This window comes from Mobula birostris, chromosome 3 (genome assembly GCF_030028105.1).
Source record: "Mobula birostris isolate sMobBir1 chromosome 3, sMobBir1.hap1, whole genome shotgun sequence".
In the NCBI taxonomy this organism is placed as follows: Eukaryota; Metazoa; Chordata; class Chondrichthyes; order Myliobatiformes; family Myliobatidae; genus Mobula; species Mobula birostris.
The window spans coordinates 47,904,933-47,919,142 of NC_092372.1; the positions used below are offsets into that span (position 1 = coordinate 47,904,933).

At 41.4% G+C, this 14,210-nt stretch overlaps 1 protein-coding gene across 4 annotated transcripts in view; it reads right to left on the minus strand.

Moving 5' to 3' along the window:
• The window catches only part of dimt1l (DIM1 dimethyladenosine transferase 1-like (S. cerevisiae)), a 68,423-nt gene extending 54,771 nt beyond the window's left edge, over positions 1 to 13,652 (minus strand). For all 4 annotated transcript variants that reach the window (XR_011885344.1, XR_011885343.1, XM_072252585.1 and 1 more), the window contains exons 1-6: positions 13,431 to 13,652; positions 9,227 to 9,300; positions 6,213 to 6,299; positions 5,572 to 5,633; positions 5,326 to 5,419; positions 1,995 to 2,044 (exon numbers count right to left, since the gene is read on the minus strand). Coding sequence is in view for 2 of the 4 variants with exons in the window: in XM_072252585.1 (XP_072108686.1) it covers positions 1,995 to 2,044; positions 5,326 to 5,419; positions 5,572 to 5,633; positions 6,213 to 6,299; positions 9,227 to 9,300; positions 13,431 to 13,488 (425 nt within the window). In the remaining 2 variants the exon portion in view is untranslated. The remainder of the gene's footprint in view (positions 1 to 1,994; positions 2,045 to 5,325; positions 5,420 to 5,571; positions 5,634 to 6,212; positions 6,300 to 9,226; positions 9,301 to 13,430) is intronic.
• Between the last annotated feature and the right edge of the window lie 558 nt (positions 13,653 to 14,210).

Consider the following 14,210-nt stretch of genomic DNA (forward strand, 5'->3'; position numbering starts at 1 on the left):
CTAGTGTGGCATCACACTTCTGTCAGTGCCCAGGAAGATTATCACCAAAGTCATTGTCCAATGGATTACAGATGCTATCATTGTGGCTTGAGCAAGCTGGTTTCAGGAGAAACAGAGGCTGTGTCGACCAGATCTGCATGCTACATAACATCATAGAACAGTGCACAGGGTGGCAGAGACAACTGTATCTGAGTTTCGTAGACCTTGAAAAGGCCTTTGTTAGCATCCACAGGGAGGGCCTCCGGGGAATTCTCAGATCATACGGGATCCCTTACGAAACTGTCCATCTTATTCAGAGTTTCTATGCTAATTTTACCTGCACAATTGGGGGATGCAATTTGAGCTTTGAAGTCAAGACAGGATTCAGGCAAGGCTGTGTGATGTGGACACTATTATTTAACCTGGTGATAGGGTTACGAGGCAAACAACAAAAGATAAACAGAGAGGCACTAGGTAGACTCTGTCCTACTTTAGAAGACAGTGACTTTGCAAAGGACCTCGCATTACTATCACAAACACACCAGCACATGCAAGAGAAAAATCAGCACCTGTGTACCTTTGGTGGACAGGGTGGACTCAAGGGTCAGCCAGAGAGAGACTGAGACCATGACCCTCAATGTAGAGTCTCCTCCTCCTGGCAAGGCAGATGACATCGACTTACCCAGCTCTGGCAGATTCACCTATCTGGGCAGCATCATTCGGCAAGATGGTGGGACCAATGATGACATGCAGTACAGACTCAGCAAAGCTGGAAGCGTCTTCAGATCAATGAACAGCATATGGGGATCAACCAGATACAGCATCCATAGCTGTGTTCTGTCCACACTCTTGTACAGGTCAGAATGCTGGCGCACAAGTGACAGAGAGCAACCTTGCCAAGCCTCTGGAAGGTTCTCCGTATTTTCTGGCCAAGAAAGATCTCCAACCATTCCTTACACCTTCAGTGTCATCGAGAGGACATGGCTACAATCATCATGAGGAAATACTGAAGGTGGATTGGGCATGTGATGAGAAGAGAGGCCAACTCCATCGTCAAGACAGCACTTCACTGGACTTCTGAAGGGTGGAGGAAACGTGGGAGACCAAAAACAACTTGGGAGTTGTACCGGAGGCAGAAATGGGGACCTTGAATCACACCTGGGGTATAATAGAGAAGATAGCCAAAGACAGAGACGCCAGCAACTTAACAGGCAGTAACTAACTTCATTTGGAAGACTACCTGGTCATACTTGGTGGGAGGGGATGAGGTGAAGGGATGTGTAGGCATCACCTGCAGTTGCAAGAAAAATGCCGTAACAGGAGTGGTTGGTGGAAATGGAATAATGGACTGGGGAATGCCCAATGGAACAGCAAAATGCTGAAATACGGGAAGAGGTAACTGGTGGCGGAATCTCTTTGCAGGTGGTGGAAACTGCAGAACATCTATTGAATGGAGTAACAAGAACAGATTGAGACAATAGGTCTGCCAAGGTAGTCCTGCTTGTGCATTTTAGGTACCAGATAGATAGATAGATAGATAGATAGAAAGAAACTGCTTGTGGAAGTTGGGGTCAGCATTAAAGAAACCAAATGCAGATTGATGACTGCTTTGTGGACAATCTCTGTATCTTTGTTCAGACCACAAGAGAAACCCAGATTTTTCTTTTGCCTGTCTGCCACTTTACCTCAGCATCCCATTCTGATAGATTAGCCTGTGGTCTCCTCAACGCTACAATCAAGCCCAATGCAAGCTTGAGGAATGCTATCTTGTTATCCATCTGGGCATGTTGCAGCCTTCTAGAGTCAATATTGAATTCTACAACTTTGGGTAACTTGATTTCTCTATCTGTATCAGTCATCGTGTCTGCATCAGTCATATTAGATTTCCAGCAATACCAGTATTCCCCCCACACCCCCCATTTTCACTTTGCAGTTTGTACTATTTTCCTTCACACCTCAAGTATCTTAATAATCCAGTATTTTCATTTTATAAAATAATGCTGAAAAGGGCACACCTGAAGAATGGTCTGTGCAGCAGTAGTTTAAAAACAAATGGTGAGGAGATCTGTAAACGTCATAATAAATCAAGTTACAACTCATTTTTTGCAAAAACTAAATGCATTATTTCCTTTCAAAAATATACAAACTAGTCCAATGAAAACATTACTCTGATTAACTTTTCATAGCATAGCATCAAGTCAATGCATCTACTTCATTAGGAACACTTGCAAAGCAGCTTCTGCTGTATGTTTTCCTAATGAGGATGTTACTTAAGCCAAGTAAGATTACCTTGCTCAAAGCAACTTAACTACACCAATAAAAATGCTGAAAACATTTTGTCCTATAATCACAATTAAAAAAATGATTCATTTTAAGCAACAATCTCTGATTCTTTGTTTTAAAACTCTTCTATCAATTATAATATTTGTGCTTGTATTCCCAATCCCCTCAAAACACAGGAATGGTCTGAAACATCTCTGTGACTTGATACTTTTAAACATCTCTGTCAAATCATGTCACAATATTCCCTGGTGAGCTAAAAATAAGCTCAACCTTCCAATTCAGTACCAATCCTGTTACCGTTAAGGAAAGCAATACCCAGTTAAACTACATTTATCTCAATGCACAAGGCTTAAAACCTCAGAGCATGGATTGGCTCTGAGAACTGAGATGTTATAGCCATGACAGAAATGTGCTCAAGAAATGGGCAGGATACAGATACTACAGTTGAAAGGTGAGACAGAGGTACGGATATATGATCGGGGATGATGCCCTTTTGATAAAGCGGATGTAAGAGTAGTGCTTACAGATGACATTCTTGGGAGATCACTCAGGGAAACTATAGATACAAGACAAGAAGGGTGCAACCTAGATACAAGACAAGAAGGGGTGGAATTTGTGAAATGTGGCTAGGAAGGTTTCCCAAGTCAATATACAGAGGGCTGTACTTGGCATTACCTACTCAGGAAACGAGGCAGAGCAGGTAATTGAGGTGGAGTAGTTAGGGAGCCTTTGGCTCTAGTGACTATAATTCTATATAGGCATCCGTTAGTCTCGTGAGACCATGGATTTGCACCTTGGGAGGTTTCCAGGGCGCAGGCCTGGCAAGGTTGTATGGAAGACCCGCAGTTGCCCATGCTGCAAGTCTCCCCTCTCCAAACCACTGAAGTTGTCCAAGAGAAGGGCACTAGGGCCGATACAGCTTGGCACCGGTGTCGTCACAGAGCAATGCGTGGTTAAGTGCCTTGCTCAAGGACACAACACGCTGCCTCAGCACAGGCTCGAACTAGTAACCTTCAGATCACTAGACCGACGCCTTAACCACTTGGCCACGCACCTAAGATAGTTGCTCATAAGTCACTGGCAATGTTCCCAAAAACTGGAAGGTGTTCCATTGTTTAAGGGTAGCAAAAACAAACCAGGGAACTAAGACCAGTCAACCTGACTGCAGAAGTGGGGAAGTTACTGGAAGAAATTCTGAGGGACAGGATCCACCAGCATTTGGAGAGATAAGAGTTTCATTTGGAGTCAGAATGGCTTTGTGCATGGAAAGCCATGCCTGGTGACCATTTTTGTTTTTATTTCCCAAAGAGGTAATCAAAAGGTAGATGAGGATAAGGCAGTGGATGTTGTATACTTAGACTTTAGCAATGCCTTTGACAAAGTCTTGCATATAGGCTGGAATGGAAGGTTAGGTCCAATGGAATCCATGGGGATCTAGTTAGGTGTATTCAAAATTGGCTTGAGTGGTAGTTGAAGGTTGTTTTTTTGGAATGGAAGCTGGTGATTAGTGTTATGCCACAAGGATTAGTGTTAGGACTCTTGTTATTGGATGTGAATGCATCTGGCTTGATCAGTAAGTTTGAAGATGACACAAAATTATGAGACATTGTTGGTAGTGAAGGTGGTCATCACAGATGATAGGGGAGCTTGATCAGTTGGGAAATGGACCGAAGGGTGAGAAATGGATTTCAATGTAGGTAACTATATAGGTGATGCATTTTGGAAAGATAACTTTGGAAAAACAGTAAATTTTACAGAGTAGGATGTACTATGAATGGCAAGGTAATGGAACTGAGGGACCTGAGAGTGCATGTGCATAGATTCAGGTTTATTATCACTGAGATATGTAGGAGAATTAGGGAAGACCTGATAAAAATGCTTAAAGTTGTGGGAGGCATAGCCAAGGTGAATTTTAAGTCTTTTCCCCAGAGTTGGGGAGTCTAAAACCAGGGGGCATAGATTCAAGGACAGATGGCAGAGATTTAAAATGGATCTGAGGAGCAGACAGAGGAAATGGTTAAGGCAGATACAATAGTATCATTTAAGTAGAACTTGGAAAGGGGCTTGGAGGAGTGGTGTATAGAGATATAAGAGCTGAACAAGAAATTGGGTCTAGCTGGGTTGGCACCAAAGTCAGCATAGACTGGTTGGCCTGAAGGGCCTGTGTCCATTCTCTACTGCTCTATGACCTATCTTGAGATGATCTACAAATCTGGACTTTGTCTCATTCAGTCCTATGTAAAACAGCGTATAGCACCTTTCAACCCACAATGTTGTGTCAAACTAATTGTCAGATAGCCAGCTAAACTAATCCCTTCTACCTGCAACATGTCCATATCCCTTCATTTTCCTCACATTCATGTGCCTATCTAAACGTCTCTTAAAAATTCCTCATATATTCTGTCTCTACCACCACCGTAAACTGGATATTCCAGGTACCCACCACTTTCTCTGTAAAAAAAAAACACTTACCCTAACACTTCCTTTAAAATTGTCCTTAAATGCATGCCCTTGGATATTAGAAATTTCAGCCCTGGTAAAGAGATATTTTCTGTTACTCTGTCTATGCCTCTCATAATCTTGAAAACCTCTGTCCCACTTCCCATCAGCTTACACTGCTCCAGAGAGAACAACCCACATTTGTATAACCTTTCACTATAGCACATGCAGTCTAATCCAAGCAGCATCCAGACAGCCTCTTTTGCACATTCTCCAAAGCCTTGACATCCTTTTTATAATGGTGCAACCAGAAATGTATGCATCATTGATATAAAGCAAACAGAAGCGGTTCCAGAATACAACCTCATGGATTACAGTCACCCATCAGATGCAAAGAAAACTCCCCCCCCCCCACTTCCCTTACCAAAATATTTCTTCCCTGCCAATAAACTTAATTTATAAGTGAAACTTACTGCCTACACCATGTCTGATCTTCACTAATCTAAGTTGGCACTACAGCTTTTGATCATAGTGGTAAGGTAGGGTTCAAAACTAGTACTTAACCATAGTACATCCTCAACAGTAATGGAACAGAGCTCTTCTGATAAAAAGGTAATAAACTACCTGATATGGTAAATTTGCTACACATGCATCAAAGAATGGCAAGTCTGTCTTCAGCACATCTCCAACCATTATTTGAAGTTTATTTGCAACAGGTCTGAAACAAATTTACACAAGAAATAAAAATATTATTTGAACTATAAAAGCAGACAAAACTTGACATTAGTTGCAATCTAAATTCTTCAGTATGATTGTCTCCCACATGATTCATGATGGCACTTAGTAATATAAAATACTTCTATAACTTACGTTCCTTGAACTCTTTTCTGTAGCTCAGCAACAAGTCTGCTATCAAGTTCACAAGCAATTACCTATAGTGAACAAAAAAATCAAAACCATGATTACTGTCGTAATATGCTAAAATCCATTGAACATCAACAAATCTGAACATGTTTATTAGAGATCAGGCTGGCCTAGAAATATGAAATTAGTTTAATTTGTGAAAAACAAACAAGAATATGTCCTTGATGGTCAGATACCAAGAACTTTAAAAGCTTAAAAAGGATCAGGACATTGAAGCACACTTAATCATAAACTAACACACACAAAAATAAACAGAAAAAGTAATAATATTGGAGTCTAATCAAAAAATAGCCAAAGGGCAAAACTTAAAATAGGTAAGGAAGAAAAACTATAAGTAATTCATAAAACCTTAAATCTGCAAGCAATGGAATGCAACAGAGCAATGAAATAAAGTGATTTAAGTGAGCGTAATCAATCACAAACAAATCCTATGTTTGAAACCAAAATAGAGATATAGAAGGCTGCAGTAAAATGTCCTAGAATAAATATTGTGCAATAAAAAAGCAGTAATCTACTATAGTGATTAAATGTTGATCTCCATATAAAGAGTGCTTGCTTGCATATTGTTTTGCTTTGCCTCGCCATACCTTCTTAGCCTTTTCCAGAATTTTCACAGTCATGTTACCTGTACCAGGGCCAACTTCCAGTATGACATCTGTGGGTCTAATAGCAGTCTTAATGAAACAAAAATGAAAATTAAAGAAGTTATTCCATAATATCATGTACTCTATAAACTGTTGAAACCATGCTATTATTTTACATAACATTAAATATATTGTTGAAATATTCCGGATTGCCGAACTAATTTGTTCGAAGATGAAGTACAAGCGCTTGCAAATACAAAGCTACTCAAATGTTACAAATAACCAACTACATATTATTAAATGCAATCTGATCAATTTCTTCTTTTCATCCTAGATAATTATTTTATGGACCAGACCAGCAGTGCTCAGATACTAACCAAATCTATTTTCTTTAGATATATCTTCAAGTACTCCCTCTTTAAGGAAATGATTTCTAAGAGAATCCAATGTTTTGTTATAAGCCAAGTGTTATAGTTGCTTACAGTTTTGCTGGTCCTTTAATTACTTAGCTTGACTTGCTAACATGTTGGTGACTGAAGAAAGAAATGGGCACAGGAAGCACGTACATTATAATTTCAATTTTCTTTTATGGACAAAACAGCAGGATGACAAAATCACCTTGACACACAGAGTTAAAATTTCGTGGAAACAAATAAAGATTGCTAAGTTCTTCTTCTGGACATGAGCAAAATACACAGTTTCTCAGTTCAAATGAGAAACGGCTTCCAAGTCTTTAGGTCACAATTTTTTCATATGTTTATTTCAGAAGTGAAATCATTCATACCATAACATTAAAAGGTACACCTCAAGAGGTTTGGCAATTATTTGCTATATCATATCAAATGGAATAAATGATCCCTAAATCCCCAGATCTGTGAATAGATAATGAAGGTCTGTTCTAATTTTTCCAAATTTGACAGCAGGTTCAAAGCCTAGGTTGGTGTTGGAAATTCCAATCACCCATTAAAATTAAATTCAGAGATATGCACGTGTACGTGTTGAAACAGAAAACCCAAGGCATCAGTGACAGCCGGCTGGGCATCTGCCACAATTCTGTGTCACTGCAATTTAGTACAGAGATTTACCTTACCGGAACTCCCCAGTATGAGTGAAATAAAAAAGAAAGGACCTCTTGAATTCTACCTGAAGTGTGAAGCAGGGAAGGATCATGAGACAAAGATAAGTTCTGCTTCCTTTAATTAGTTTTCTTTAAAAAAAATTGTGTACATAAAAATACTCGTAGAAGACTCCATAGCTTCGACAAGAGGCAGGGTTGCTGTCTCAAAGGTGTGCCCTGCCAAATCCCTTGAGGGACAACTAGTCATGTAAACCACAAACTGGATTGTTAGCTTCATGGCAGTGATCTATAATAAATGTGTTATTCAACCAAGAGTACAGAAAAATATGGATCTGCAGAGCACCAAATGACAAATAAATTCATTTTAAAAATTTAAATAAATTCTATTTCCTCTCTTTTTTTATTTCCCATTGCAGCTAAGACATTAACTCCCAAGATAGTCTATACATAAATGAAGAGCAAGAGGATAACTAGAGTAGGACCTCTCAAGGACAAAGAACACGTGTTTGGAGGCCAAGGATTTGGGCAAAATCCTAGATGGGTACTTTGTGTTGATATTCACCATGGAGAATGCATAGACGATAGTGAAAATAGTGTTATGCATATTCATAAGCTAGGATATTTTGAGATAAGAGGCAGTGTCGGGTCTCTTGAATAATGTTAAGGTGGATAAGTCCTGAGGGTCTAATGGCATATACCACAGGTTATTGAGAGAAGCAAGAGACGAGATTGCCTTGATCAAAATGTTTGTGGCCTCTCCAGCCATAACTGAACTCCTGGAGGATTGGGAATAGCTAATACTGTTTCTTAGTTCAAGAAGGGAAATATGGATAATCCTGGAAATTAACATTGATGAGTTAGGTAGTGGTAGGAAAGCTATTGGAGAGGATTCTGAGCATTGGTAAAAGCATGACCAAATTAGGAAGAGTCAGCATGGCCCTGTGCAGGGTGGATCAGGTCTTACTAACAAGTGAGTTTCTTGAGGATTCGAAGGATTTTAATAAAAAGTATTGCACTTTGGGGATCAAGTGTTAAGGGAAATGTATAATTTGGTACACAAATGCTATGACCCTCAACAATATTATGTACACAGGAATCTTAGGGCCCATGGCCCAGCTCCCTGAAAGTGGTTAAACAAGTTGACAGAGTGGTAAAGAAAGCGTATGGCATGCTTGTCTCTATTAATTGAAGCATTAAGTTCAAGAGTCAGGAAGTCACGTTCCAGTCCTGATGAAGGGTCTCAGCCCAAAGCGTTGACTGTTTATTCTTTTCAATAGATGCTGCACGGCCTGCTGAATTCCTCCAGCAATTTGTGTGTGTTGCTTTGGATTTCTAGCATCTGTGGATTTTCTTATGTTTGAAGCTTATAAACCACGGTTAAGCTGTGCTTGGAGTGTTGCATTCATCATTGTAAAGTATTTTAGGGAAGGGTGCCGAAGAAGTTTACCAGGATGTTTTTCTGAGTAGAAAGTATGAGATAAGAGCAGAGAATGGACAGAGGTTTATTAAGTTATAAAAACCATAGGCAGCTGTTTATTTTCTTCCTGTGTTGAGGTAAAGGGCAAAATTTTAAGAAGATATGTAGGGCAATGTTTGTTTATACACACAGAAATGGTGAATGCCTAGAATGCGCTGCCAGGGTTGGCGGTAAAGACAAATAGAAAAGAGGTGTGTAGAAGTCTACCAGATAGGACATAATTATGCAGAGAATGGAAGGAAATGGAAGATGTGCAGGGAAAAGGGATTTATCTAATTAGGCATTATTAGCTTGATTAGTTTGGCACAACATTGTGAAGCAAAAAGCCTGTTCCTGTGCTCTACTGTTCTGTGTATCAATAATCATTTAATGCATGTAAAGACATTCAAAAACCTAGAAATGGAAATGTTAAATTATATATGGATTGGACTAAACAATATGGCATATTGCCTACTACTGTACCTTGTCAATGATGCTATTCACAATTAAAGGATTCTTCAGAATATGCTGTCCAATTCCAGTGTTGAACACAATACCTAAGGAAAGCATTACCAAACTGAAGTTATAAACACAAAAAAGTTTTCAAAAATCCCAATTTTGCCAAAGCTAGCACGCATGTAGAGCTTGCAGTACAACAAACATTTAGAAAGCCGAAACTACAGACAAATTAACCTGACACATGATAGAAAAAGGAAGAGAACTGGCAGGCAAAAATAGCTAGTCCTGACGGAAACAGACAGAGTAAGTTTTCTAAAGTTGCAGAATCCACTATGTCCAGCCAAAAGGTGTGCTGGTTTTCCTTGTTCTAACATTGCAGGAGGCCACAGACAAAGTTCAGAATGGGAGTAGTATCATAAGTTGAAGCGTCAGGTGATTAGAAAATCAGGGCTACTCCTGCAGACCGCAGGTACAGGTGTTGTGCAAGATGATCACCAAAGCTGTATTTTTGTTTGTCAGTGTGGATGGGCCACCCTGAGCACCACAGGCAGTGCACTAGATTGGACGAAGTGAAAATGAACCGCGGCTGCCTCACATGGAAAGACTGTTTCATTCTCTGGATCAACACATAATAAATGCTGGAGAGAGTCAGGCAGCGTCGATGGAGCAAAATGAACAGTCAATATTTTAAACCGAGATCCTCCATGGATACTGCCTCACCCACTGAGTTCCTCCAACATTTTGTGTGTGTTGATTAAGTTTTAATGTGAGAATAAATTCAGCCAAGTGAATGATGTGTAGGCAAAAGTGAACTGATAAGGTCTTAATTTAAGGAAGGAACATAAGTGTGGAGGGAATGTACATTTGGGTTGAAGGTGAACTGGTTAGGACTAGAGAACTGGGAAACTATCACGGAAGTAGTGGAATCGGCATAAGAATGTAACAATGGAGTGAAGGTAATAAAAAAATGAATTTCAGTAGACCGGAAGCAGACTGTAATGTATAAATTGCCATGGATGAGAAAGTAGATGGACTGATTAATAAACCCGCAGAAAACATGAACATTGACACAAATAGCAAAGATGACTGCCTAAGGATACATTAGACAGTTGGGCAGGGAAGTGGCAGATAAAAATTACTTCAGACGTGTGAGATAATGCAATTTGGAAAGTCATTTTGGCAGCACATTCAGAGGGGAGATTGATGGGGCCTTGACAATCATTACTAGCACCACCAAGACTGAGAAGAAGCCATATTGTGTGTTTACTCAAGAAGGGAAATAGGGATAATACAAGAAATTATAGGCTGGTGAGCCTTGGGAGGTCAAATGCACAGAGAAAATATACAGGTAATGGCAGTCCTTTAACACCACGTACAGAGGGACCTTGTGGTCCGTTGCACTCTGAAGGAGGCCACAAAAGTAGATAGGACAGCAGAGAAAGCATATTGTATATTTTTCTTCATTGGCTCATATATTCAGTGTACTGCCTGGATTAGAGGGGATGAGCGGAAAAAAAGACTGGTTAGACAAAACTGGGCTATTTACTCAGCAGTTCATGCTGTGGGGAACTTAATAGAAGCTTCTGAATTTATGAAAAGCATAGATTGAATCTTTTTCCTCAAATAGTAACATCAAATATTAGAGGAAATGCACTCATGGGAGAGATAAAGAAAGCTTGAAAGGGATGTGTGGTTTTTTTAAAATTACATTACCTAAAGCTTGAAAAGGAGGAGGTGCTTGCTGTCTTGAGGAAAATTAAAGTGGATAAATCCCCGGGACCTGACAGAGTGTTCCCTCGGACCTTGAAGGAGACTAGTGTTGAAATTGCGGGGGCCCTGGCAGAAATATTTAAAATGTCGCTGTCTACGGGTGAAGTGCCGGAGGATTGGAGAGTGGCTCATGTTGTTCCGTTGTTTAAAAAAGGATCGGAAAGTAATCCGGGAAATTATAGGCCGGTGAGTTTAATGTCAGTAGTAGGTAAGTTATTGGAGGGAGTACTAAGAGACAGAATCTACAAGCATTTGGATAGACAGGGACTTATTAGGGAGAGTCAACATGGCTTTGTGCGTGGTAGGTCATGTTTTACCAATCTGTTGGGAGTTTTTTGAGGAGGTTACCAGGAAAGTGGATGAAGGGAAGGCAGTGGATATTGTCTACATGGACTTCAGTAAGGCCTTTGACAAGGTCCCGCATGGGAGGTTAGTTAGGAAAATTCAGTCGCTAGGTATACATGGAGAAGTGGTAAATTGGATTAGACATTGGCTCGATGGAAGAAGCCAGAGAGGGGTGGTAGAGAATTGCTTCTCTGAGTGGAGGCCTGTGACTAGTGGTGTGCCATAGGGATCAGTGCTGGGTCCATTGTTATTTGTCATCTATATCAATGATCTGGATGATAACGTGGTAAATTGGATCAGCAAGTTTGCTGATGATACAAAGATTGGAGGTGTAGTAGACAGTGAGGAAGGTTTTCAGAGCCTGCAGAGGGACTTCGACCAGCTGGAAAAATGGGCTGTAAAATGGCAGATGGAGTTTAATACTGACAAGTATGAGGTATTGCACGTTGGAAGGACAAACCAACGTAGAACATACAGGGTTAATGGTAAGGCACTGAGGAGTGCAGTGGAACTGAGGGATCTGGGAATACAGATACAAAATTCCCTAAAAGTGTCGTCACAGGTAGATAGGGTCGTAAAGAGAGCTTTTGGTACATTGGCCTTTATTAATCGAAGTATTGAGTATAAGAGCTGGAATGTTATGATGAGGTTGTATAAGGCATTGGTGAGGCTGAATCTGGAGCACTGTGTTCAGTTTTGGTCACCAAATTACAGGAAGGATATAAATAAGGTTGAAAGAGTGCAGAGAAGGTTTACAAGGATGTTGCCGGGACTTGAGAAACTCAGTTACAGAGAAAGGTTGAATAGGTTAGGACTTTATTCCCTGCAGCGTAGAAGAATGAGGAGAGATTTGATAGAGGTATATAAAATTATGATGGATATAGATAGAGTGAATGCAAGCAGGCTTTTTCCACTGAGGAAAGGGGGGAAAAAAACCAGAGGACATGGGTTAAGGGTGAGGGGGGAAAAGTTTAAAGGGAACATTGGGGGGGCTTCTTCACACAGAGAGTGGTGGGAGTATGGAATGAGCTGCCAGACGAGGTGGTAAATGCAGGTTCTTTTTTAACATTTAAGAATAAATTGGACAGATACATGGATGGGAGGTGTATGGAAGGATATGGTCCGTGTGCAGGTCAGTGGGACTAGGCAGAAAATGGATCGGCACAGCCAAGAAGGGCCAAAGGGCCTGTTTCTGTGCTGTAGTTTCTATGGTTTCTTGCAGAACCAATTAAGATCTTAAGTCTTGGCTTTTAGATTTGGAAAAAGGAAAAGTACTCACTCAACAAATATCTTGGACTCAAACAAGTATATTTAACATAAACACCTTTCCCTGTTACTGTTAACTTTCTATTGCTACATTTGGCATGCAAATATTCTACATAAACTTGCTGCATTAGTAAAACTACCAGTACAATTAAAGTGTTTACAGGAACAATCCATTATAAATGTTGGATGGAAATGAGTAAGCGATAGATAGATAATTTATGGATCCCACAGGAAGCATTACGTACACATATATAAATATTAGAAGAGAAGTAGGAAGAATAAAATTAAGTGAGCAGAGCAGAATCATTTTATTGAGCCAGCTAACATCACCCGCGTTGATGTCATTCCCCCAGCACTACACCGCATAAAAGATGGTACTGCCGACAGGAGATTGGTAGAACATGTGAAGAAGAGGCCTGCATACTCCAAAGGACCTCAGTCTCCTCGGAAAGTAGAGGCGACTCTGCCCTTGTTGTACACAGCCCCTGCGTTGGTGCTCCACTCAAGTTTGTCATCCAGGTGCACCCCCAAGTACTTGTAGGTCCTAACCATCAATAATTAATCTGTGCATAACAGACCCAGACATAAGTTGTCCCCAAATACACATTTACGAAACCAGTTTGACACAGGCAGAGATATTCCGGGGCTAGGAAACGATGTCCGCTGGATTGACAGAGGCGGCAAAGAGTCTGTTGCTCCCGACACGCTGGCTGGAGAGGGGCATAAGTTTTACGCTTGCTTCTTCTGTAACAGCCCCGTATTCAAGCACCACACGATCCAACCTCCCCGCGGAGTCAGCCACAGGCCCCAGGCCATCCCACTCTCCCCGGGACAACCCCTATTTCACCTGGAGCCGCGGTCTCCTGGTGGCCACGCGATCGCTTCTCCCTCTTGACTTTGGGCATCTCGCCAAGCACCGCTCCAGCACCGATCACAACCCGCGCGTCTCCTCCTTCACCAGCCGAGCCGGCAGCCCCTCCGCGAAAGAGCCCTGACCTCCGACGTTACGACGGGACCCCGGTAAACCATCAACTAACGCCGGCCCCTCGCAGCACGCCGTCGCTCCGGATGACGTCACGACAAAAAGGAGCAAAATCAAGAGAAGTCCCCCCCTCCCCCCGGATGCCGCGCTCTCGGGCGCCGCTCGCAGGTAAAGCAGGCGCGCTGCAGCGACCGGGGTGGATGTTTGAGACACAGGAGAGTCCAGATGCTGCACGTCTGGGGTAACACACAAAATGCCGGAGGAACTCAAATGTCTCAGGAAACATCTACGGAGGGATAGTGGGCCCATTCATCTCGACTGAATATTTCCCTCTATCTATGCTACCTGACACCCCCCCCCCCCCCCCCGGGTTCCTCCAGCATCTTGTCTAATCTTTTCCTGAGCACACTGCAGCCTGCAATATTACCCCCAAAGTCTGCCAACTTCTTACTATTTTTATGTTCCTGGGGAAATTCTCTACTACAGCTCAGCTCAGCTCTCTGAATATAGCTCCAGAAAGCTTTTTGGAATTTCATCCTGATTTAGACTTTAGAGAAGAGAAATAGTTTGATGGGTGGAATTGTGAGAAAGATGCTAATAAAGTTTAAATCAGAATCAGGTTTATTATCACCGGCATGTGTCTTG